Source organism: Trichosurus vulpecula, chromosome 1, assembly GCF_011100635.1.
Source record: "Trichosurus vulpecula isolate mTriVul1 chromosome 1, mTriVul1.pri, whole genome shotgun sequence".
Taxonomy (NCBI): Eukaryota; Metazoa; Chordata; class Mammalia; order Diprotodontia; family Phalangeridae; genus Trichosurus; species Trichosurus vulpecula.
Genome location: NC_050573.1, coordinates 142,074,441 through 142,099,238, shown reverse-complemented (window position 1 = coordinate 142,099,238; position 24,798 = coordinate 142,074,441). Strand labels below are relative to the sequence as shown.

Here is a 24,798-nt window from a genome sequence, read left to right as displayed (position 1 = left end):
CTTCTCTTCTCCTCCCCTACTTTTGCTCTGTCAAAGTTGCAGCTAAACATAATAAGAGTCCTTATAAAAGTTGGAGTTGTGTAAAATTGTTTCATGTCTGTTAAATAAAGCCTACTACAAAACAAATTTAAAGCCTTAAAGTCTCTAAATGAGGAGCTACTGAAGATTTTAGAGCAGAGAACTGACATAATCAAAACTGTCTAAATTGGTGCTTTTTTCTTTCTTTTTTCATTCTTTGTTGAATTTTTCTTAAAATGGAAAGAAGAGGTGATCAGTCCCTCTTTTTCAGATTATTTTCCTCATTTAATAGCAAATACCTTTCGAAATCAGTGATTTTGTGGTATATTGATGTCCACGTTGAGAATAGAAAAAAAGACTACACATAAAACTCATGTACCAAGTGAGATATTTTTCTTTTTTAATTTAATATTTTGTTTTTCCCCAATCACATGCGAAAATAATCGACATTCATTTTCTATAATTTTTGAGTTCTAAATTCTCTCCCTTCCTCTGTCCCCACCCCCTCACCAAGAAGGCAAGGAACCCAATATAAGCCATACATGTACAGTCATGCAAAACACATCTCCATGCTAGCAAATGAGATTTTTCTTTTGAAGCACTTTTTTTTAGAGGTGACCAAAGTCTCTTCTTTGAAAGCTGGAGATGGGGACACTGCAAATCTGCAAGTCAGATCAACTCATAAGATGGGGGTGTTGGGGGGTAGTACGTGTGGTAGCCAGCTTCTCTTTTTTTATATAGGAGGGGTCCCATCTCTTATGTGTTATTGATGTTTCATGATTTCCCCCCATTTTCCGGGAGTAATTGGTGGGGAAGCAGGTTATTTTCTGCCAACTCTTCCCAAATAATTATGTTTTGGGATCTTTGAGCCTCGTGATTGGTTGGAGGATAACCGGTTCCACAATGAACATACATAATGTCTAGCCAAGAAAACCCAGTTATCCAAATCAGAAATCAAAGAAAGCATCCATAGGAGAATACATACCAGATACTACAGAATGAGATATTCCTAGATCTCACCCAAGGGGAAACTCCCCAAAGTCTCTAGTGTAGCAAGCTGGGGATAAGGACGTAATTGAGACTGCTGGGTCCTTTCTGGTCTTCCCAGAGTCTTTTCCTTCAGCAACTTGAAGTAGAATTGACCTCTTCCATCTTCCCTCTTGAAGCAAGAAGCTGGGAGCCCTGATTACAGACCCCAAAGTGACTTGAAGCTTGAAGAGTCCTGCCCTTTACACAGGGCAGGGTATTTATCTCCATTAATGAGAAGTCTCATACCAGTGGGTTTGGGGATTGAGGTTATACTGTGAAACATTCACCTGTGATTTTTTAAGTGGCAATTAATTCATAAACAATCTTATGGCAAACAAAGAGCAAAGGTGCTGTTGTTTGCTCACAGTCTGAATTTATGATTTTACCCAACTTTCCTGAGACAATCTCCCAAATCTAAAGTCTGTTATAAACAGAGTAAACAGGTGAAGATTCACATAGGGCTCTTTATTATTTCATATACCAAGCTGTCTTGCATCTATAAGGTGAGTCAGCCAAAAAACTACTAAAATGTATGGATTTTGTTAATAATGTATGAATTATCCACCAAGCAACGTCATCTCATTTATATTCACAAAGAAGGGTGATAGTAAAAATCCTAAATGGTAAATATCCTTCTATACATTATGAGAAGGGTTGTAGCAGCCATAAAAATTATGAAGTGAATTAGAGTGGTTACAATGTAGCTAGGTCTGCCACACATACCTTAGGGAGATTAATCTGACTGCAGTATGTGTAATGGCTTAGGGTTGGGTAGGGGGAAGAGACTGGAGGCAAGCAGAACATTTAGGAGGTTATTGCAACATTCCTGGTGAGACATGGTGAGGGCCTAAACTAGGATGATAGAAGTGACAGGGGAGAGATCTGAGAGATGTTTTAGAAGTGGAGTTGGTTGGACTTGGCAACAAATTAGTTGGGCAGTGAAGAGGGAATGAGGGAGAGGGAGGAGCTAATGATGATCCTGAAGTTTCACATTTGGATGACAGATTCAGTTGAAATTAGAGGTCTAGAATGAAGGAGAAAACTTGGAAGTCTGAGTTACAACCTGAGAATCATCCATCTACAGGTGATGGTTGGCGCTAAGGGAAGGAATGAGAGTGAAAGAGGATCATGGCTCAACTGATTTCAATTTAGCGAATATTTATTTAACAGGAGTTTACTATAAACCTTATAGGGGAATCATGGGATAGAAGAGGCAGCATAGCATAATAAATGAAAGGGATAAGGATTTACAAGCTTGAAGGTTCTGATGCACCAACTGAAGGGAACTTGGACTACTAGAAAGAAAAGACGAGGCAGCTGAGGATGGAAGCTCTTTGTGCCTTGGTTTCATCATCTATATAATGAGAGGGTATGAATAAATGGCTTCTAGTCCTAAATCTGGGGGCAGCTAGGTGGTGCCATAGTGCATTGAGTGCCAGGCCTGGAATCAGGAAGACTTATCACACTGAGTTCAGATCTAGCCTCAGACACTTACTATCTGGTGTAACAACAATGTTACTAACAGCTGCTGTGGAGATGTAAGGCCAATAACACCAGCACACAGGAGGACTGTTAGCACAGATTCTTTGATCTGCTTTTCTAAGGAAAGAAACTTTAAGGGGTTTACAATCTCACTTTAATTAAACATACATATATCATTCACTTAGTTCAGGGGGAAAAGTCAGAACTTCAGAGAAAACACAAACAGAAATCACAAGCAGAAATTCTATAAACAGAGCAAGCAACACGAATCAACAGACAGGCTTCTGGCTGCCTGACCAAAGCTATACATACATAGTTACCAGAGAGAAAAGCACCAACATCTGGGTTTTCAAAGCCAGGGGGTTAATAGCTAACCAGAGCCTCCATACCAACACTCTTCCAATGAGTGAGCCTCAAGCAAAATGCTAACCTCAGAGTATATATACATACTTCTTCAGGGTCAGAGGGTGTCACAACTATGTGACTCAAACCCATGTGACCCAGGCCTTCCTGTGACTTAAGTAGATTATTAAAGACTCCTGATTCAAAGACTCTTGATTGAAACAAAGGCAAGACTCAAAGGCACTCGACTGCCTTAGTGCTGAGAAGCACTCTAAAACAAAAAACAGCAAAAAGTCCCACCCTGCTTGCCATTACAGCTGGGTGCCCCTGGGAAAGTCACTTAACTCTGTTTGCCTCAGTTTCCTCATAAGTAAAATGAGCTAGAGAAGGAAATGGCAAACCACTCCAGTATCTTTGCCAAAAAGACCTCAAATGGAGTCACAAAGAGTCAGACACAACTGAAACAACTTAGCAACAACAAAAGTTTTAAAGCTGAAGTTATTATGGTGCTATGATTCTTCAACATACTCAACAAGCGGCCCCTGGAAATTTGTGCTCTCATCTCAACCTTGAATTTTCTTGACTGAATATGCCCTTGCTGGCAAGATTGCTTTTTGGACCTATGTCCTATATCAGATATGGCTCTTATATCATGAAGCTATACTTCAATTTTTCCACCCTCTTTCTGAACCTAGGCTCCCCAAACTCCCTATATGTTATCTCCTTCTCCTAAACTAGTCTTACCTTGGCTCTTCAAATCTGTACCAAGTATAAAGATTTCTCCTTTCATTGAGCTGAAATCTGCCTATCCTGCATTATTTCTGATTTTGCCCTCTGAGGGAAAGCAGAGCAAATCTAATTTCATCAATCTTCCTTATGGCAGCCCTTCAAATTTTTTAAAAATAATTTTTGATTGATGTCTCCTTTAAATTATTTTCATGACTCCTTTCCCCAAGCTAACCACTTATTGGCAGAACTGAGCTGACAGAGGTAGTCTAGAGTTAATGGCTACTGGATACCTTTCTTTGTTCTCAGCTAGTGTGGTCTAGACATACTCTAGAAATTTTTAGGGGGTTCATGAGGTCAAAACTATTTTGATAACAATACTACGATTTGCCTTTTTCAATTAGTTATTAACTGGTATGGTTTCAAATTTCACATTGCAGCTAACCTTTAAGACACCACTAATTATCAATTTTTATGTAATATCAAGGAAAAATATCCACAATTACCTGAAAAGGCTCTTAAAATATTCTTCCCTTTTCCTACTACATATTTATGTGAAGGTGGGTTTTCATTAAATACTTCAAACAAAACAACATATTGGAATAGATTGAAAGTAGAAACAGATATGAGAATCCAGCTGTCTTCTATTCAAGAGATTTGCAGAAAATATAAAACAGTCATTTTTCTTATTAAATTTTAATTTTGGAGGAAAATTTAGTTTTTCATAAAATGTTATATTAATATGTAATGGATTCATTTTTTTAATGAATCAATACATATTTGAACATTGATTAGTTTTAATTTCTAATATGGCATATATCAATAGATATACCTATTCTATATTTATATAAACATTTATATATTGATATACATATTGACAGATATTTTATATATACATATGTGTGTATATATATGCACAAATATATACACATGCAAAAGTTCTTTGGGATGCTCAAAAATTTTTAAGAGTGTAAAGTGGTCCTGAGACCAAAAATTTAGGCATATAATAGGTGCTTATTGACTGATGTGACATGTCCCCTTCTTGGCCCCTTCCCCCCCACACCCCCAGTAGACGCCACAGCATTTTCACAGTAACCATAAACAAAAATGCATAGGCATCCAGAAACATCAACATGCTTTTGGATGGACATAGACAGACAGGAGTGTGTCTGGAGAAACAGCTGGAATTGGTGAGGGGGATGAAAACTACCATGTCACCTGAGGGTCAGCTGAAGCAATTGGAGATGGTTAGCCTTGGAGAAGAGAAGATGAGGGGGAGTGGGGCAGTATATGACCCAGAGGTGAGCTGGAGCCAGTTCAACCTGGCTATCAAATTTTCAGTGTGAACACTTAACACCTCTGAAATCAGGGCTTGATTTACTGTTGTGTTGATTTTTTAGATTTAATAGACAGACAAAATGCTAATAATGCAGATTAAACTTAGAGGATGTCTTAATTGGGGGGGGAGGGGAGAAAGAGTCCATTGTTAAACACTTAGTGACATACCCTTCGACATGATTGCCATTTTAAAGTAGTTGAAGAATAAAGACGACATGCTAAAAGTCTAGGGATGTTAGATTTTTCAAAATTGTAACCCTGTGTCATTCTCCATGACACAACACGAGCACTTTATCGTTGATTCTAACGCTTTTCTTTCTCCTATGCCAAGTTTCCTGTTCATTTCTACTTGTCACTGATGGAAACAGCATTCAGGTTACTCATGAACAAAAATGATATTCAATGTCCAGTGGAGTCTGGATGGGCCAGTTGTGACCCATTTAGCCCATTTAGCCCATAAGGCTAGCTATAAATGTCTTGTGGCTGCTTCATCAGCTTTCAATTTAAGCAAAGTTTATTTCTAAGCCCTGAATTATGAAGCCCTGGCCCACATCAGCAGTACTTTGACTAAACCACAATTCTAGGTTTAAACATAGGATAATTTTTTTTTTTAGGTTTTAAAAATATTGGGTGGGGCTCACTCAGTCATGGGTGAGTGTAACCCAGTGGCAGGTCATCTCCTACAGAGCAGCTTGGAACGCCACCCTGCCCAGGCTCAGGGGCTGATTCTAGTTTCAGCTTCTTCACATTTCAAGTCTTGCATAGAACACTAATTTCCACTTCAAAGAAATAATAGTTAAGAGTAAAAGCAGGTTCCTTGAATTTTTCGTCTCAAAGAGTACTCTGAGAGACTTGTCAAACTTGACTTAACTTTCTTACGGTTGGGAGCTTTGAGCTGGGCTTTTTTTTTTTTTAAGCCACTAGACAGTCATTTCTGGGTCATGTGATTGGCCACATGCCAGGATTGTGGTTTTTTTCCACATACTACTTCATCCTAAATACCTAAAAAAAAACCCTATATACTACAAATCTGGAGTATTTAAAGCTGAGTCCTAAGGATTCAAGCTGATCTCTATAGAAGGGGAAATGAAAGGTTGCCACTAAAGGATCTCACTGTGGGCAGAAATGTATATGGAAAGAGACAGAGGCTTTATTATAATGAGCTTTGTCTAGGAGGAATGGGCGCAATAGGAGACTACTTTCTCTGAGAAAGGGGTATAGGACAGAATGGAAGCATCTGGTAAGTACTTACTACATGTCAAGAACTTTGCTGGAGATATGAATAGAAAAAACAAGACAGTTCTAGCTTTTAAGGAACTTAGACTCTTGTTAGAAGAGACAATACCATAGGAAGGTTTAGCATCACAGCAGATGGAAAGGCCTAGTGGTCCTTTGGGTACATTTGGGTTAGATGGCAGCTCACCTCTGGTCCTCAGGGATGTAGAATCAGAGACAGAATCAGCTTTTAGGTCCCTTCTGTTGTAAGAATCCAAGTTACCAGCATTCATTGGTTCACTGTTGAAGACATGTCTGAAGTCAACAGACAGGCCACTAGAAAGCACTGTATTTTCTAATGCAAGCAGTCTGTGTGTTGACTTCAGACACATCTTTGATAATGAACTAATGAACACAGGTAATTCGGTATCCTCAAGATCTTAGAGTAAGAAAGGGACCTTAAAGATTCCTGTCCAGCTCCTCCCTGAAGCATGAATTCTGTCTACAATACTCAAAATAAAAAAATTTAAAAAAAGGTCATTTAATCCCTACTTAAAAAGCTCCATTCATAGGGAACTCATTACCTTTTCAAGCAATTCATTCTTTTTACTAGTTAAGTTCTTTTAACCTAGCTGAAAATTGCTTCCCTTTAATAACTTCTACCCATCAGCCCTATGGGACCAAAAAAATTATTTCTTTCTTTCTTACTTTTTTTTTTCCCTTTGTGATACCTCTCAAATACACCCTTCAAGAACCTTGAATTTTCCTTCTCCAAGCTAAACATTTACAGTTTATTCAACTTATTCTCCACCAATGGCTTCCACCTACCATCCTACTCTTATTTCATATTATGTACTTGTAATATCATGTAATATCCATTCCAATAAAACTGTCTACCATCTTCTACCTCAATGCCTTTTGCCCTGATGATCAGGTTCCACCTTCTACATAGGTTTTTCCCGAATCTTCCTGTTGCTAGTGCTCTTATCCTCTTGAAACTATTTTGTATTTATTTAATGTAGCTGTATCCCCTAATAGAATGTAAGCTCAAGGGCAGGAGTTATTTTATCTTTGTGTCCCCCAATGTACATAGTTGGTGCATAATAAATGCTCATTGAATTGAACCACATCAACACAGCCTTGAATCCTCTCATCATTTTTATCTCCTAATTTCCAAGAGGAATAATTTGTCATTCTGGAATGGAACACAATACTAAAGATAACTACCTATTAAAGGCAGAATAGAGTAGGAGTATTAACTCATTCATTCTAGATAATGTACTTTTATTAATGCATTGTAGTGTAACATTTGCTTTTTTGGCTACCACATCACATAGTTGACCCATGTTAAACTCACACGTCACTAAAACTCATCTTTTTTTTTTAAGTGTTAATTGCTGCCTAGCCATGTCCTGTACTTCTGCAGTTGGTTTTATGAGCCCAAGTCCAAGACTATTTTTTATTTTTCCAAAGAAAATTTCATTACATTAGATTTGGTCTATGATTCCAGCCTGTTGAGAACTTTTAGCATTTGCAAATTTTAGAAGTATGTTCATTATGTCTTCATCTATTTTAAAAAATGTTCATCAGAACAGAGTCAGAGCAAAAGTGACACGCGTACCAACAGAAACAGAATCATAGAACCACAGAATTTGAGAACTGGGATCTTGGCAGACATCTAGACCAACTCATACTTTAAACAAATCCTCATTGTAACATACCTGTCCCAAGACCTCTAAGGAAGGGGAACCCAACACATTTCTCAAAGTAACCATTTTTGTAAATAGCTGTTATGAAGTTTATTTCCCTCTTCTCCCCTGCCCCAACAAATACGGCTTAAATTTACCTCTGTAACTTCTACCTGTCGCTCCTGATTTTACCTTCTGGAGATGAACAAGTCTAGTCCTTTCTCCACATGACAACCCTATAAATATTGAATAGTTTTCATATTTTCCCGTTTTCTTTTCTCCAGGCTAAACCCGTTTCTTCAACTGATTCTCACATGAAAAGAACTCAAGGCCCAGGTATAAATGCTTTAAAAAAAAAAGTTTAATAACTGGCTTTTCTGATTAGGAGCTGGTTTTGGCATACTCCTGCCTTTACCATTCTGGTTTCCTTCCTCTGAACGCTCTCCAACAATGGGGCCCAGAACTAAACACAATACTTCAGTTGTGGTCTGATGAGTGCTGAGTACAGAGGGACAATCATCTAATTCCTAGGAACTATTCCTTTCTTAATTCAGACCAAGATCACATTCATTCATTTGGTTACCATACCATATTGAGCTTGTAGCCTGCTAAAACCCAGGAACTAAAGGTTTAGCAATTTTCCTATTAGTTGACACTTGGATATCTTTTTAATTCTTGAATTCTGTGATTTGGGTCATCTCTCCAGTAGACTTGACTCTAAGTTCTCTGAGAGGAAAGTTCACATCCTGTTTTTGTTTTTTAACAGTTTGTGTTGGAGTAGTAGACTGAAGTCTCAGCAAATGATGCACCTGTAGCTATGGCTCTGATACTAAAGTCTTGTGTTTTTAATGATCGCTTTAACACAGAGTAAAAGCTTTTATAACCTTAGTAAAACGATAAAGCTTGTAAGGAGAAGTCAAAGGGGTTAAGTAGATGGGGGGCAAATAAAGCAAGTGATCCAATTAGGAGACACAAATACACTGCTTCCTAGATGGCAGAGCCCAGCACTTTCCAAGCAAGGTCAGAGCTAAGGGATGATTGGCAACTAGCAGTTTCAAGATCTTGAAAAGATAGGGTCATTGATAGTTCCCTCATGTGCTTGTCATTAAAACATCATTTTCCTTTCTTTGGTTCATCTTCCTCTTTCCAAATTCTAAGTATGAGCATTGCCTTGAGTTCTGTTCTTCTCTTTTCCCTGTGCTTTCCTTTGGCAGATAATTCATACTCATACGGTAGACCGTGGGCCTCCAACTTCCACCGTTAATAACTTCTAATCTGTCTAGACCCACATTTTCCTCTGCCTATTGGACAGATTCACCTGGACTGCCTAGACTTCATCCCCAAACTTGTTTCTAATTGTGATTTTTCTACTTCTTAGTGGCACTGCCAACCATACCCTGGACAGAAGCACAAGTCATCTTTGAGACTTTCTTAACCACCACCCTCCAGCTCACTCCCTGAGTCCTGTGGATGACTCTAGCATAACCCTCATCCTAATGCCACGACCTTTGTTCAGGCTCAATACCTGGTAAAGCCCTCTCTATTGGAGTAAATTCTGGCTTTGCTACTTAAGTACAAGTCACTTCACCTCTGAGCTCACTCATGTCCACAATTGTATCTATGTGAGTTAACTGTAAAAATGGGTGTATTTTTATCACTTCCCAGGGCTTTGGTGATAACCAAATGAAAAAATGCCTTAAAAACTTTATTCTAATAAGCATCACTTACTATTGCCTAGGCTGAAATAGCATTCTAACTGGCCATCCTACCTCCAGCCTTTCCCCTTCCCACCTATCTACCAAATTTTCCCAAAGCACTGCTTCGATCAGTTCCACAACCCCCAGTCCCCTCTTCATTATTTATTAGTCATCTCGTTTGCTGGTTCAATTCCTAACCATGTTCCAAAGCTCAAATGCTCCTTTCTCCTCTCAATTCCTATAGTGATCTTTACCATATAATAGGCACTTACAAAATATTCTTCTGTATCAATTGACACCTGGATATCCTTCTAATTCTTAGATTCTGTAATTTGCATCATCCCCCTCCTAGACTTGACTGTAAGTTCTCTGAGGGGGGAGTTCACATCTCCTACAACACTCTGCCCAACCCCTCCCACAGAGTAGGCACCTGAGAAATGATTATTGAGTGAGAAGAAAATTCATGTTGTCATGTAAAAACACAGTATTGGCTTTATCAACATTACACGTGTAGGGGTCAACATCAGCACCTCATGAACTTTTTTGGTATAATCTATTAGTTCTTGAGAAGCACGAACAAAAAGATTTTATTAGAAACTTAAAACACATTTCCAGGCATAGCATCAATGCCCATATAGGAAATACACATAACATTATTTATGATTTCATCTTTATTTGAAAAACATAATACCATTCAAAATGTAAAAATAGATACATTTTCAGAGAACCATTTAAATATGGCTTTGAAAACTGCAATGTTTTATTTACAAGAAACAGATGGTAGTGCAATAGCAGTCACAGGTATTTAAGATAAATAAAAATATAATTACTATTTCAACATTTTAGGGAAAAGGAAGTATCTTTTTATTTAAGCCGCTCCTGCATTGCCTCATAAAAACAAAATCAATGAGGGACATAGGTACAGTTCGTATCTAAAACATGAATTTGACCAATGAGTGGCATCCAGACAAGTTATCAGTGTAAGTGGGAAGATTGTTTTCCAGTTTGTGTATAATCAACCTGCCAAGTAACATAACTTCTGAATCTGCAAAGGGACTCCGTAAGCATCTCTTTTAAATGGTATGTATATATTAAAGAAAGACTGAGACACTCTTAATCTTGGAACACAATGAGGTTTGCAAAATCAAAAATATATTTAATGCCAGTTTTCAGAAAACTTGGATCTGGAATTAAACTTTAAATTAGTAGGGAAAATTACTATCACAATAGATACAGACTCCACTCACTCCTTAATCCTGAGAGAGGTATGGAATCTCACCAGAGTGCAAATTGCCTAAGAATGCTTGTTTCACTGTCCACTGATTCCGATATACTGATTTTGGGTACTTTTTCAGCAAAACTTCTAAAGTTTGAAATTGATTCTTTAAAAGTGAACTATTACACATATGCCACCATGCATCCTTGCAAGGAAGAAAACTTACTATTGCACAAAAGCAGATTTAAAAACCAATCTACACAGTTCGGTTTAGCAGTAAAGGCAAATCCCTCTAATCCACTAGACAAATGTTGCAAAATCAGCTTCTATTTGAACAATGAAATGGACAGACTCACTGAGCTATACGCTTCATGTCAGTTTTAATATCGTTTTGACGGCAGCTATTCTAGGCAAATGCAGCCAAGTCACATAGATAAATGAGAGCAAAAGCAGAAAACTTGGGAAGATTCGTCAGCTTTTTGATTCTTTCAATAGTTCGAGGTTGATTTGAATGGTGAATAATGTTGCTGTGCACTATTTCTTCCATGTTTTGTATTTCAAGAGCTAAGGAGTATGTTGCTTTGTAGCAGCTTATTTTTGTGTTATCTTCTTTAAACTTGCTCTTCTTTAAGACTACGTAAAAAATGGGAGACATTTTCATACACTAGAAAGGTAATACAACAGGCTGGAGTCACTCTAATCAAATTAGGGAGGATTCCTTTATAAAATCCAATGATGCCTTCTTTCCTACAGAAAGCGGAAAAAAACAAGTCAGTATACAAAATAACTAGTGTGAAAATGTTGTACAAAATTAAATCAAAACACTTAACATGGCAGGAAGAACATCTAAAATTTCCGCTTAATGGACCAGGATGAACAAGGAAACAAAACTCACTGCTGTTTAAAGCCTTTGCAGAGTGGTTTGTATACATTTAGTTATTTTGTTTGTATACATTTGTATACATACAGCTGTTTATATACATTTAGCTATGGCTTACAATCCTTTTCTGACCTGATTAAAAGTTCAGGCAAAGAGGCCATAAAGACTGAGAAGGATCACTTTTAAAATGATTTCATCTTAAAGTGTGGCTGCTAAAAAACTTTCTCCTTAAGACTGAAATCGTGTATGCTTATAGAAGTGCTATATACCAATTATCACACTCATCCATAATTTAATTTGACACCTAAGTCTATGTGATATTGGTACAAAATTCAGAAACTAGGTACAGAGTAGGCTCTTCATAAATACTTGTTAAATAGAACTAAAGAGGCAGTGTGCAGGAAAGAGAGGTCAAATCCTGGATTATGCCATCACCCCTGATCATACTTCACTTTTATGACAGACTGCTACCTATTATTTCATCTCCTCCTCCTCCTTACTGGATCCTAAACTATAACCCCTGCTCTGCCTTCACTTTTCTCCCTTCCCAATCTCAACTCATTAGACAATCAGTTCAACACTAAATTTTCCTGTACTCTCCTACCACAGGCGTCTTAGCTCTGGCATCACATAAACTTTCCTAACGCTAACTCTGCATTAATCCACCATCCACCTCTTCTGCTTTTACTCACATGTTGCCGCAAAGAGTTCAATAAAGTAAGGCAACATGCTGCATATGTGTTCACTGCAAGTTTACGTTAGTTGACCTGAACTGGGACCTTACTGCAGAGTACAGCAATCCTTTTGTTTCTCCCTAATTGTCTCTCCCACTTACTGCAGCAGCTATTCCTCCTAATTGAGCTCTCTTGCAGCTTTGGAGCTGAGGACCGTGCCTCATTACTAAGAAAAACAATGGCCATTCTGAGCTGTTCAGACATTACCCCTCCCGTTACCCCCAACCCCAGCCATCATCTTGTACTTTTTTTAAAATCTTGCTATACATGTACATATTGTCTCCCCCTGCTGTACTATAGACTGTTTATGGGGCAGGGGCTATTTCATTCTTGTTTTTGCATTCACAATGCCTAGCACACAGTAGGTGCTTAAACTTCCTTAAAATTGACTGAAGGCTGCAATTCTGGACTTGGGAGTCAGAAGACCTGGATTCAAATCCTGTCTAGCACTTACTGCCTGTGTGACCACGGGCAAGAGTTAACCTGTCTGTGCCCGAGTCAACTCTAAGCTCAGTGGTGACTGTAGATATTGCCTTGGAAAGCCAAAAATTAACATTATCAGTGTTCTACTGTATTTTTATTTACTTTGTTAAATATTTCCCAATTACATTTTGGACTATTTTTGACACCTCTATCAATCTTTCATGGAAGAAATTTGCCCACCCACAAAGTCAAATCCTTGAGGTACTGAATTGAATGGAAGTAGATTTATCACACATTAATACTCAGCTCCTGGAAAAGGCTTGAAAAAAAACGAGAAAGGTGGGGATCTCCACCACTTCCAATTCAGCTATACGTGCACAGAATAACAATATATTTGTTTGTGGTATTGAGTTTCCAGTAGAAAACATGTATTACATTGAGATAAAAGTATCTACAAAAGTCGATCACGGAGTTGGGGCTTTCTCAGAATGTTTTATAGAAAAGATTCTTACTCCATATAAAAAGCAAAATCCAAGGTCACCCACAGGTGGGTTCACTGCTACAGCATTATAATCAATTAGACTATATGACACGTTCAGCTGCTGCTACCTTACCTCCATGTTCTCTTGATCACATCAAGTACACCGTTGTAAAAATTGTGTTGATCTTGAAGTCGGGCTCTCACTACTTGATATGGGTATGTTGCTGCCACAGCAAATATTTTTGACATTGCTGCAACTGATATATTCTACTGTGCTCTAAAACAATAACACAAGATAGTTATGTCTTTTCTAGATATTTTTAAAATTGCACAAAATTTCTACCTTGAGCTTATAAGGTCTATTTTTAAATTTTATTTTAGACTCAAACAGCAGAACAGAAATCCAGAATAAAGAAAAGAAAGTATCATAAACTTAAACATTGGAACTTAAATACAAAGAAAAGGAAAAAAGAATTCAAAGTATATAATGATAAATTTCATTTCAAGAAAGCCTGTATAATAAATACTACAGATTGTATTAAGAGATGTCCTTCTTTTCTTTGCTTCCTTGTTTTCTTTTGTTCTCTGCTGTGCATTTTTTACTTTATTCTTTTTTCACACTTCTCCCCACCCTAGGCTACAATTAAGTGGGGATATATCAGTATATAGATATATACATACATATATAGACACACACTTCTCTAACAAATTGATCTTTGTTTTTATGTTTGTGCATATCTCTTGTTTCCTATCCCTCCTGACTCCTCTACTTTACTTCTACCCACTACCTTACCCTTCCATTACTTAGCCTATCCCCCTCCAAGGATCCCTCCCCTTTCCTCCCATTCCCATAAATCTAAACACTCTTCTGTAGCCCCTATAACCTATTCCCTTACTCTCCCCTCTCCCTTATCCTTCCATTCCCATTGATCTAAACATCTTTCTGTACCCCTCTTAACCTATTTCCTCCCCTCCAGAGATCCCTCCCTTGTCCTCTGCCCCCTCCCTATCCCCTTACCATTTTATTTCTTCTGAATTTAAAAGATTTGTATACTCTTCTAGATATATATGTATTGTTCCCTCTTAAAAACCATTCCTGATGAAAGTAGGTTACCAGAACTACCAGCCCCTCTCCCCCATCTAATTCCTCTACATCTATTCTTCCTCTTGCATCTCATTTGTATAAAATACTCTTTTTAGCTATTCCTAAATGGTTTTATTTTTTGAAGTCATATCATTTCTCAGGTCCACCCCAATACTTCTTACTGACTACCCAATTACTAATGACAATCTTAGATATATATACATTTTACATGTATGAAAAGTAAATGTTACATCATTATTGAATCCCTTGTAATAAGTCTTTAGTACATACTTGGCTCTTGTATGTCAAATCTTCTATTAAGTTCAGAGTTTTTTTTTTTTAAACAGTCTTGAAAGTCTGACAGTTAATCAAATGTCCATTTTTTTTTCCATTCAGAATTATGCTTAACTTTGCTGGGTATGATACTTTTGGCTAGAGCTCCAGTTCTTTGGCTCTTTGATATATAGTGTTAGTCCTTTAGTGTCTCTGCTTCTAGGTCTTGTGTGATTCTAACTGTGGCATCATCATAATGAAATTGATTTTTTTCTTGTTGTTTTTACTATTTTATCCTTGAGCTGAGGGTTTCGGGATCTGACTATAACATTCCTTTGAGTTTTCCTCATAGGATCTCTTTCAAGTGGTTTCGATGGATTTTTTCTATTCCTATTTTCCCTCCTTGTTCTAATGCTTCAGGACAATTTTCTTTAATTATTTCTTGTATTATAGTATCAAGATTCTTTTTTTTATCATAACTTTCAGGTAATCCAATGATTATATTTTCTCTTCTTGATCTGTTCTGCAGATCAGTTGTTTTTCTTGTGTTTCACTTTCTCTTCTATTTTTTCATTCTTCATATTTTAATTATTTCTTCATCTCTTATAACTTCACTGGCTTTGCCTTGCCCAATTCTAATTTTTAAGATATCATTTTCTTCCTTAAGATTCTGGATCTCCTTTTCTAACTGGTTGACTTTCTTTCCATAATCTCGCTTTTCTTGTTCTTATTTTTTTTTTTTTAGTTTTTCTTCCATCTCTCTCATTTGATTTTTAAAGTCTTTTTAAAGTTCTTCTATGAATTCTTTTTGGGCAGGTGACCATTTGATGTTACTCTTTGGGGTAGAAGAGGGTTTCTTTGCTTCAATATTCTTCTCTGAAGATGAACCCTGGTCTTCTCTATTCTCATAGTAACTTTCTATGGTTGGATTCTTTCTCCTTTGCCCGTGCATTTTTTTGTAGTAATAGCTTAAGTTTTGTAATCACTTCTAGCTTTGGGGTATGGGAGATGGTGCCTCTTGCCCCAGATCTCAGTTCTCCCCTCTAGCTTAAAACCAAAGCCAAACCTCCAGCCTCCTCTAAGTGTTCACAGCCAAGGCATCCTGCCCCACTGCTCCTGAACTCACCAGGCATGTGCTCTTTCCTTCTGGCCCCCTCTGCTCTCTGTAGCACAGCTGGGTATGGTGTTCCTTGTCTGCAGAAGTTCCCTGATTGTCCTAGGCTCAGACACCAACTCCTCTCACTGTCCCAGGGGTAAAGGTTCCTATGGCTAGGGCCAAAGCAGCCTCTCAACTCAGCTATACCCAGGGCTTGCTGTTTGTTGTTAAAGCAGGCCCTTGTCTGCAGGTGTTTACTCTTCACAAGGACCAAACCTTGTCCTGGGATTTTTCTTTGAATCTTCTCCTATTATCCCAGGAAGACCCCTGTTGTGCCCTTATTCTATATATTTTTACCTGCACTTTGTTAGCCCTAAGGTGCTATTTTATTTCTTTTGTGGGGGAAAATCTTGAGCTTGGAATTTTCTGACCTACTCCACCATCTTCCCAGAATTCTCAAGATAAGTTTACTTTTAAGGCCTCTTAAATGATATAGTAATGCTAAGCTAAAACAAATCAACAAGTACTTAAAACATGCTTAATGGCAAACTTTCAAATTTGTTAAATATATCCATGTTCTCATCAACTGCAGATGGTGTTTTAAAAGATTTCCAAATGCTTACTTTCCAATTAGAACACAAGTTGTGGCATAATGTAAATGACAAACTGGCAAAGAAGGAGAAAAAAATCAATTTTTAAGTATTGAAAATTGACACCGAAAGGTTAGTATGACTTAAATTTCTAGCACATTTGATGATTATGTTGACAAAGCCAATTCAATTTATACATTTTCTATAAAGGTAAATTAGGCCATCTTTTTCAAGAATTTCTTACCAACTGTGCATCTGGTAATCTATTGATATGTGTATTGTACTTCAATTTCAGCAGTTCATATGCCATGAACTGAAGTGCTCCATGTGACGTTCCAATAAGCCCAGGCACAAATCCCTAGAAAATAACCATGTTTTTAAAAAAAACAAAACAAACAAAACTATAATATCTAATTTGAAATAATAAATAAATTTCTATCTCTTCTTAATATTGATGTTTTATTTAGTATGTACTTAAACACTCCGAAATCTTAGAGTTACTATGGTTAAAAAAAAATTCATCACAGAATCATGTTCTAGAGCTAGAAAAGATTTTAGAGGCCACTGGTCCAACCCCCTCATTTCACAGATGATGACTCTGAAGCCAAGGGAGGATACAGATAGGTCACACTGGCAAAGCAATGGATGAGATCTGAACCCAGGTCCTCTTATTCAAAAACCAGGGCACATTACACTGTACTGTGTCACCACTTTTTATGACTAAACTTTAGGTGATAAGTCATTCTAAACTTAGCTGGGTGGATCCTCAGATGGCAGAAAACCAGGCCCAGATGTGTACTTAAAAGTCGAATATTTCAATGAACCTGCCTTTTCATTAAGGTGGGACAACACTTTCCATGGTGCAGAATACAAACTATCCATACCTTCTGATGCTGTGTGTTCCTGACATTAAATGCATACCAGTGAAGAATGCAGATTGTCTATTATCTCTTATCCTTAGTGCATAACTGGCCCACCTTCCTTCCTATATTTTGCACCCTCACACCTCTTCACCCACCTTTGTCACAAACAAAAACAATAAAGCAAAATTAATTACTACAGCAAATGCCTCTGAAAGCAAATGAAATATTCAGTACCTCTAGTCCCCTATCCCTCTACTGAGAAGAATGAAGTTCCATCATGAGTCTTCTGGAACCAAAATTGGTTTTTTCGCCTTTGAATCTAGCTGCCTCACAGTGTTTCTTTCAGTTACATTACTCTAATCAATATTCATATTATTCTCATTGTTCTGAATTGTTCCGCATAATTCATAGGAGCCTTTTCATACTTCTCTCAACGTTTCTATTTGCTTTTTAAGGCACAACAACATTTCATTATATTTATGTAAATCACAACTAAGTCATTCCCCAACTCATATATACCTACTTTGTTTCTCTCCCTTAATAAATAGGGTACTACTCATATTCGGGTATATATAGGGCCTTTCTGACTTTGACCTTCTTGCGGTACATCAAGTAGTAATAAGCTTGCTAGGTCAAAGGGTATAAACAGCTGGTAAAATTTCCCTTCAATTTCAAATTCTGTTCCAAAAACTTGGTCCAATTCCCAGCTCCAGCAGTCATTCATCTCTGGCATCATCATTTATGCCCTTTCTTGCGTGCAATTCTTCACTAATAATACCTGAAGTCTACTCCTACCTACTACACGTTTCTCCATTGCTCTGGGTCAATCTACAGTTAAATTCTTTAGAAACTGTAGCGTACCAGGAGGCAGCCATGTGCTATCACTAGAAAAATATCAGCTAGATGTTGGAGTTTCGGGCTGGAAAGCAGGGCTTGCATGAGCTCCCCACCAGGTCCCTCCAACACCTATTAAAAATGGCTCTGAACCAATTCTAGAACTGCAGAACCCATAAAATAGCAGAGGGAAGCAGGGCTCCAGCCCAGGACAGCCTGGATGGTCACTGGGTAAGGTGGATCACACGGACCTGGGAGTGGAGCAGAGCAGAGGCTCAGCATGGCCCATGCGGACCACCACATCGGGAGCCTGGCAGAACAGGCTGTAGCATCCTGAATCAGTGAGCTGTGGCAGTTACCAGACTTCTCAACCCACAAACACCAAAGACAACAGAGAAGGTTAGTGGGAAAAGCTGCTGGGACAGAGTGAAAGGAGTTTGCAGTTTGGCCGCTGACCTGGGGGCAGTGGAGGGGGTACAGCTACAGAACTGCAGCTGCAGTTGCTTCTGGCCCCAGGCCCACCTGGTGGGAGGAATTAAGGGGCATCGGATCCGAGCCGGAGTGCAGAGCCAGCTTAGATCTGAGTCCAGTCTGGGTTGGCAGTTCTTGGGGGAGGAGTAGTGCTTGCTCTGTAGCTCTGAAATCAACAGCACAAACTCTCAAGCTTGGACAAAAGTACTCTTTACTCTACAAGCAGTCATACCCTGACGAAAACTCAAGGGCCAAGTAAGTTGGCTGGGAACACTGCCAGGCAGCGAAAAATGGACTCAGTTTCAGACTCAGACTTTGGAATCTTTCTTTGGTAGCAAAGGAAGACCAAAACATACAGCCAGAAGATGTCAACAAGTCAAAGAGCCTACATCAAAAGCCTCCAAGAAAAACATGAACTGGTCTCAGGCCATGGGAAGAGAGGAAAAATTGGGAAGGGAAATGAGAGTGATGCGAGAAAACCATGAAAAACAAGTCCAAGGACTGGCTAAAGGAGATCCCCCCAAAAACTGAAGAAAATAACACCTTGAAAAATAGACTAACTCAAATGGCAAAAGAGCTCCAAAATGCCTTGAAAGGCAGGATTAGCCAAATGGAAAAAAGAGGTCCAAAAAGACCACTGAAGAAATACTACCTTAAAAATTCGACTGGCAGGGCAGCTAGGTGGGCAGTGAGTAGAGCACCGGCCCTGGAGTCAGGAGGATCTGAGTTCAAATCCGGCCTCAGACACTTGGACACATGTACTAGCTGTGTGACCTTGGGCAAGTCACTTAACCCCCAATTGCCCTACCAAAAGCAAAAAATAAAAAATAAAAAAATTCGACTGGGCAAGTGGAATTATGAGAAATCAAGATATCATAAACAGAACCAACGGAATGAAAAATTGAAAAAACAATGTGAAATATCTCACTGGAAAAACCACTGACCTGGAAAATAGATCCAGGAGAGATATTAAAAATTACTGGACTACCTGAAAGCCATGATCACAAAAAGAGCTAGATATCATCTTTCAAGAAATTACCAAGGAAAACTGCCCTGATATTCTAGAACCAGAGGGTTATAAAACAGAATTGAAAGAATCCACTGATTGCCTCCTAAAAGATCCCAAAAGAAAACTCCTAGGAATATGTCACCAAATTCCAGAATTCCCAGGTCAAAGAGAAAATACTGCAAGTAGTCAGAAAGAAACAATTTGAGTATTGTGGAAACATAATCAGGATAACACAGATCTAGCAGCTTCTACATTTAAGGGATTGAATATGACATTCCAGAGGTCAATGGAGCTAGGATTAAAATCAAGAATCACTTACCCAGCAAAACTGAGTATCATGCTCCAAGGCAAAATATGGACTTTCAATAAAATAGAGGACTTTCAAGCTTTCTCAGTGAAAGACCAGAGCTAAATAAAATCTGACTTTCAAACACAAGAATCAAGAGAAGCATGAGGTAAACAAGAAAGAGAAATCATAAGGGACTTACTAAAGTTGAACTGTTTTGTTTACATTCCTACATGGAAAGATGATGTGTATAATTCATGAGACCTCAGTATTAGGGTAGCTGAAGGGAATATACACATATAGAGAGACAGAGGCACAGGGTGAGCTGAATATGAAGGGATGATATCTAAAAAAAAAATCGAATTACAGCATGAGAGAGGGAGAAAGGGAGAGATAGAATGGGGTAAATTATCTCACATAAAAGTGGCAAGAAAAAGCAGTTCTGTAGGAAGGGAAGAGGGGGCAGGTGAGGGGGAATGAGTGGATTTTGCTCTCAAAGGATTTGACCTGAGGAGGGAATACCATACACAATCAATTGGGTATCTTACCCCACAGGAAAGAAGGAGGAAGGAGATAAAAAAGGGGGGACAATAGAAGGGAGGGCAGATGGGGGGAGGAAGTAATCAAAACAAACACTTTTGAAAAGGGACAGGGTCAAGGGAGAAAATTCAATAAAGGTGGATAGGATAGGAAGGAGCAAAATATAGTTAGTCTTTCACAACTTGAGTATTGTGGAAGGGTTTTACATAATGATACGCATGTGGCCTATGTGGAATTGCTTGCCTTCTTAGGGAGGGTGGGTGGGGAGGGAAGAGGGGAGAGAATTTGGAACTCAAAGTTTTAAAAGCAGATGTTCAAAAAAAAAAAGTTTTTGCATGCAAATAGGAAATAAGATATACAGGCAATGGGGCATAGAAATCTATCTTGTCCTAGAAGAAAGTAAGGGAAAAGGTGATGGGGGGAAGTGGGGTGACAGAAGGGAGGGCTGACTGGGGAATGGGGCAACCAGAATATGTGCCATCTTGGAGTGGGGGGAGGGTAGTAATGGGAGAAAATATGTAATTCAAACTCTTGTGAAAATCAATGCTGAAAACTTAAAATAATAAACAAACAAACAAACAAATAAATAAGGAAGTTGGAGCTTTGTTCCAAGAAAAAGTCATTAAAAATACTAAAAAATGTCCAAATGAGATTTGGCCCTCCTATTCAATTTTGGGCACAGTCCAACCTGTTCTGTTTGTCCAAGAGATATGTGTGCATATATATGTATATATGTATGGGGGTGTGTGTATATGTGTGTATTTTTTTTTAACAGATCAGTTCTAGAGGCTGTCCATCCAAATGTATATATCTGGAGGTTTTTCTGACTTCAAACCTAACTCTCTATACACTAAGCCAATATATTGGCTAAAAAAAAAAGAAAAAAAGATGACTCTTTGAATATGCTTAGGAACATGCTGTTGAAAGGAATTAGACAATATTAACCTTAGAAAGGACTTTAGAGGTCATTTAGTCCAACTTATACTCAATTTTATTTAAAAATTGTCTCCCTGAAACTAAGACAGACTTGTTTAACCTCAATATTCTTTTAGCACATTAAATTTTTTTTCTGCCAGTGAAAAGGCACAGTGTAGTGGATAGAAACTGGACTTAAGAGCTAAAAGATCTAGGTTCAAATTCTGACTCTGATTTATACTGGCTGTGTAAGCCCAGCCAAGTCACTCAACTACTCAATGTTCTAGGTAATTCTGTAAGATTAACAAGGTGACAACTTGCACTGGTAAAGGGAATTTCCTTATGGGGAGTTCATTATACCAATGAAATCACAGGTCTAGTCCTTATCCTTATTCTTCCAGTGAGGTTATATGACTACAAATCATGGAATACTAAAATTTTAGGTCACCTAGGGTGGGTATCAACAACAATTAACTACATGTAAGAGGCAGTGCACAAGATCATCTAATTCCTGATTGAGAAAGAAGGATGGCACAATGGCCACACGCATGCTGCTGCAGATGCAGTTTTTCTGGCCTGGGCACTGCTGTGTCAGGCCTTGCTGAGGTGGCCTATAAGGAGGAATCTGTCTCTGACCCATCATAAGATTCCTTTGGCTAACTTGCCCATTCCCACTGTGGCTGCTCTCTGTGGTAATGTTGATGAACATGTAAATAATGTTAAGAGATCTGCAGGAAAGCTAGAACATGAGGGGTAGATTCTCCTCATGAAGGATATATGGGAGGACATGGATAAGAATCACATAAAATCTTAAGACACGGATGAGTTTTGCTCTATCTACACTGTTGAAGAAATACAACAATGAAATAAAATCACAGATCCATTATGAATGTGATGCTCTTTCTGCTTTCTGAGATAAAGGGAATGGGTAGTGTAAGACTGACACACTACAGAGATGTTTACATTTTAAAACACAATAAATTTTATTCCATTCTTAGCTGGGGCTGTATAAAAACAGGCAGCAGGCCAAATTTGGCCAGCAGGCTGACAATGCCTGGGGTACAGAAAGGGAAGACAGGAAAGGAATATAATGAATTAAATAATTAAAGACCCTAATCAATTTCTTGCACATGGTAAGTAACCATATATTACCGAAAGCAGTATAATAGGAAAATTTCAGGACTGGATTGAATTATAGGATCATCATTGATCCAGAGCTCATATATATGAGCCTCAGAGGTCTACTGCAAACTCTTCAATTTATAGATGAGAAAACTGAAGTCCAAGATGTGAAGTGTCCTTTCCAAGGTTACATAGTAATAACAAGAATGATACCTATAATGCAACATTTCCAATGTGGTATGCTCTTTCATCCAAAACTATAAAGGAGTCATTGTAATTATTTCTGAGTTTATCTGTAGATATCTGGCAATAAATTTTGCTTATCTTGCACACAGCCTTTAAGAGGCTAAAGGTCTAATCAAGATAGGCTAGTTAAATATGAATTGTAATTAACAGAAAATACAGACCATAGTGTTTGTATTGAGTTTGGAGGTGACATTTGTTGCCGTCATGTGCATTACCGATCTGACACAGCTAATCTCTTTTTACACATTTACTTACAATTGTAAACTGTAAAATCTGAAATGAAAGATACTTGCTTCTCTTATAACTTGATCCGTAAAGTGAGTAAAATATTCTTCTAACCACCAGAATGGTTTAAAGCTTAAGCATTAAATACATACCAAATTACCTACATATCAAAATAAGATGCCTACAAAATTGTGAACAATTCTATCCCCATCTCATCCATGTCACAGCAATGCATCATATGGCAGTAAATATAAATTGCCTAAAGAGATACAAAACTGGTACTGTGGATTATCTTAATTAAAACTTTCATTAAAATTACTTGCTCATAGGCTTGTTTCTTTTTAGAACTGAGTGCCAGAATCTTTCAGAATCTGAACCTAAAAGGTGAATGAAAATTTATGTGGCAACTAACTGTGTAAATAACAACAGATATAATTATCTATCATAATTATTTAAGACAACCAAATAAAAAGTACCTTGTACAATCCACGTACACCTTCAAATTTATATATCTTTACAAGTGCATCCATCATTCCTTTGTACTGCCTCTGTGAAGCACTGACAACATCATACTGTAACATAAGTCGAGTCTTTGTTACCCATAATGGGTTTGTAATACACAGTGTCAAGGCTCCTAAAATAGAGAAGTTTAATTACACATATACTTCTTGACTAATGAATGTCATAAATATTTAAAAGTATTGTTGGGAGACAAAGATGACCTCTCCTTGAAACCAAGAGATAAAGAAGTGACCTAAATCACTGTGCTCTCATCTTTTGGTAGACCCAGTGGCCTCAGCTGCAAAAGGATAGGAGAGAAGTAGCATTCTGGGGAGATGGCAGGATTTTATTGTGGACAGTGGGGTCTATTGGTTACAGCACTCCTTGGAGTGGGCCTAAAAGGGGATCACATCTCACTCCTTGGGTATATTTTCAAGAGCTTAACATGGAGTGGGAATCTGGTCCCAAAGTAGGTAAATAATGAAGGTACTTAATGAAGCTGGTTTCTTCATTGCTTTCTCCTTTCCACTGGTTCCTAGGACTTACTTTCCCAATTCCTTTCATCCTCTTATTCAGATGCTTTGATTGGGGGTTGGGGAGGAGGGAAGAAGGAAAGGGAGGAAGAGAAGGGAAAGGGAGGGTTATATTTGCTGGGCTTCTACACTGCCTTTTTCTGTTGTGGAGACTGGAACACTTTTCTCACAGGAATATTTTAAATGATTAGGCTGCTATACTACCTATCAAAAAAGCTATCGAACTTAAAAAAATACAATAGTAATGCTCACTACGGGTAAAATACTTTTGTGGTCTAATATGGGAATTTAATTTCCATGTATCACATTGTTTCTATGGGAAATACATAGGAAAATATGGGAAATATCTTTTGAGTTCTAAAGAAGTGACTATGAATTAATTTTGGAACATAACCCATTTGTAATTTGGGGATCATCTGAAATGATTTTATAAATTCATACTCAGGGCACTTTGCTCCTTTAAGTCAGTCATTTCAGCATCATCTCCACCATAAAAAGAATAAATGCCTTATTTCAAGTAGTTGTGTATTAGGCACTGTACAGAGCAAAACAGATATAGATGGATAAAGCAAACTATTTATAGCAACATAAACCCATGCTCTTCCCCTACACTTAAATACCCCAATAACAAAACCAAGTTCTCAATCACAGTTCACTCCATAAAAATAAGATAAACAGAAAGTAACAAATTACCACGAAATTGTAATGACTTTACAAATATGTAAAACTATAAAATAATTCTATAATTTCTTTAATAGCTACATATTTTCTGGGTTTTATAAGTAGTCAATCAATATATATTAATCCCATAGTATGTTAAGCACTGAACCAGATGCTATAAGGGAATAAGTCACACTTCACATTTTTGTTCTACAAAACATACATTTGCCAGTCTATCAAACAATGCCCTAAATGAAATAACTGGGAAACCAAAACCTTAT

General features: G+C 37.9%; 1 protein-coding gene across 1 annotated transcript in view; it reads right to left on the bottom strand.

Annotated features, from left to right (window-relative positions):
* Positions 1-10,200: 10,200 nt before the first annotated feature.
* Positions 10,201-24,798, bottom strand: part of SLC25A32 (solute carrier family 25 member 32) — a 30,368-nt gene continuing 15,770 nt past the window's right edge. The window contains 5 exon segments of the mRNA XM_036742003.1: positions 10,201-11,498; positions 13,403-13,531; positions 13,533-13,546; positions 16,557-16,670; positions 23,300-23,457. Coding sequence (XP_036597898.1) covers positions 11,363-11,498; positions 13,403-13,531; positions 13,533-13,546; positions 16,557-16,670; positions 23,300-23,457 — 551 coding nt within the window. The 3' untranslated portion in view covers positions 10,201-11,362.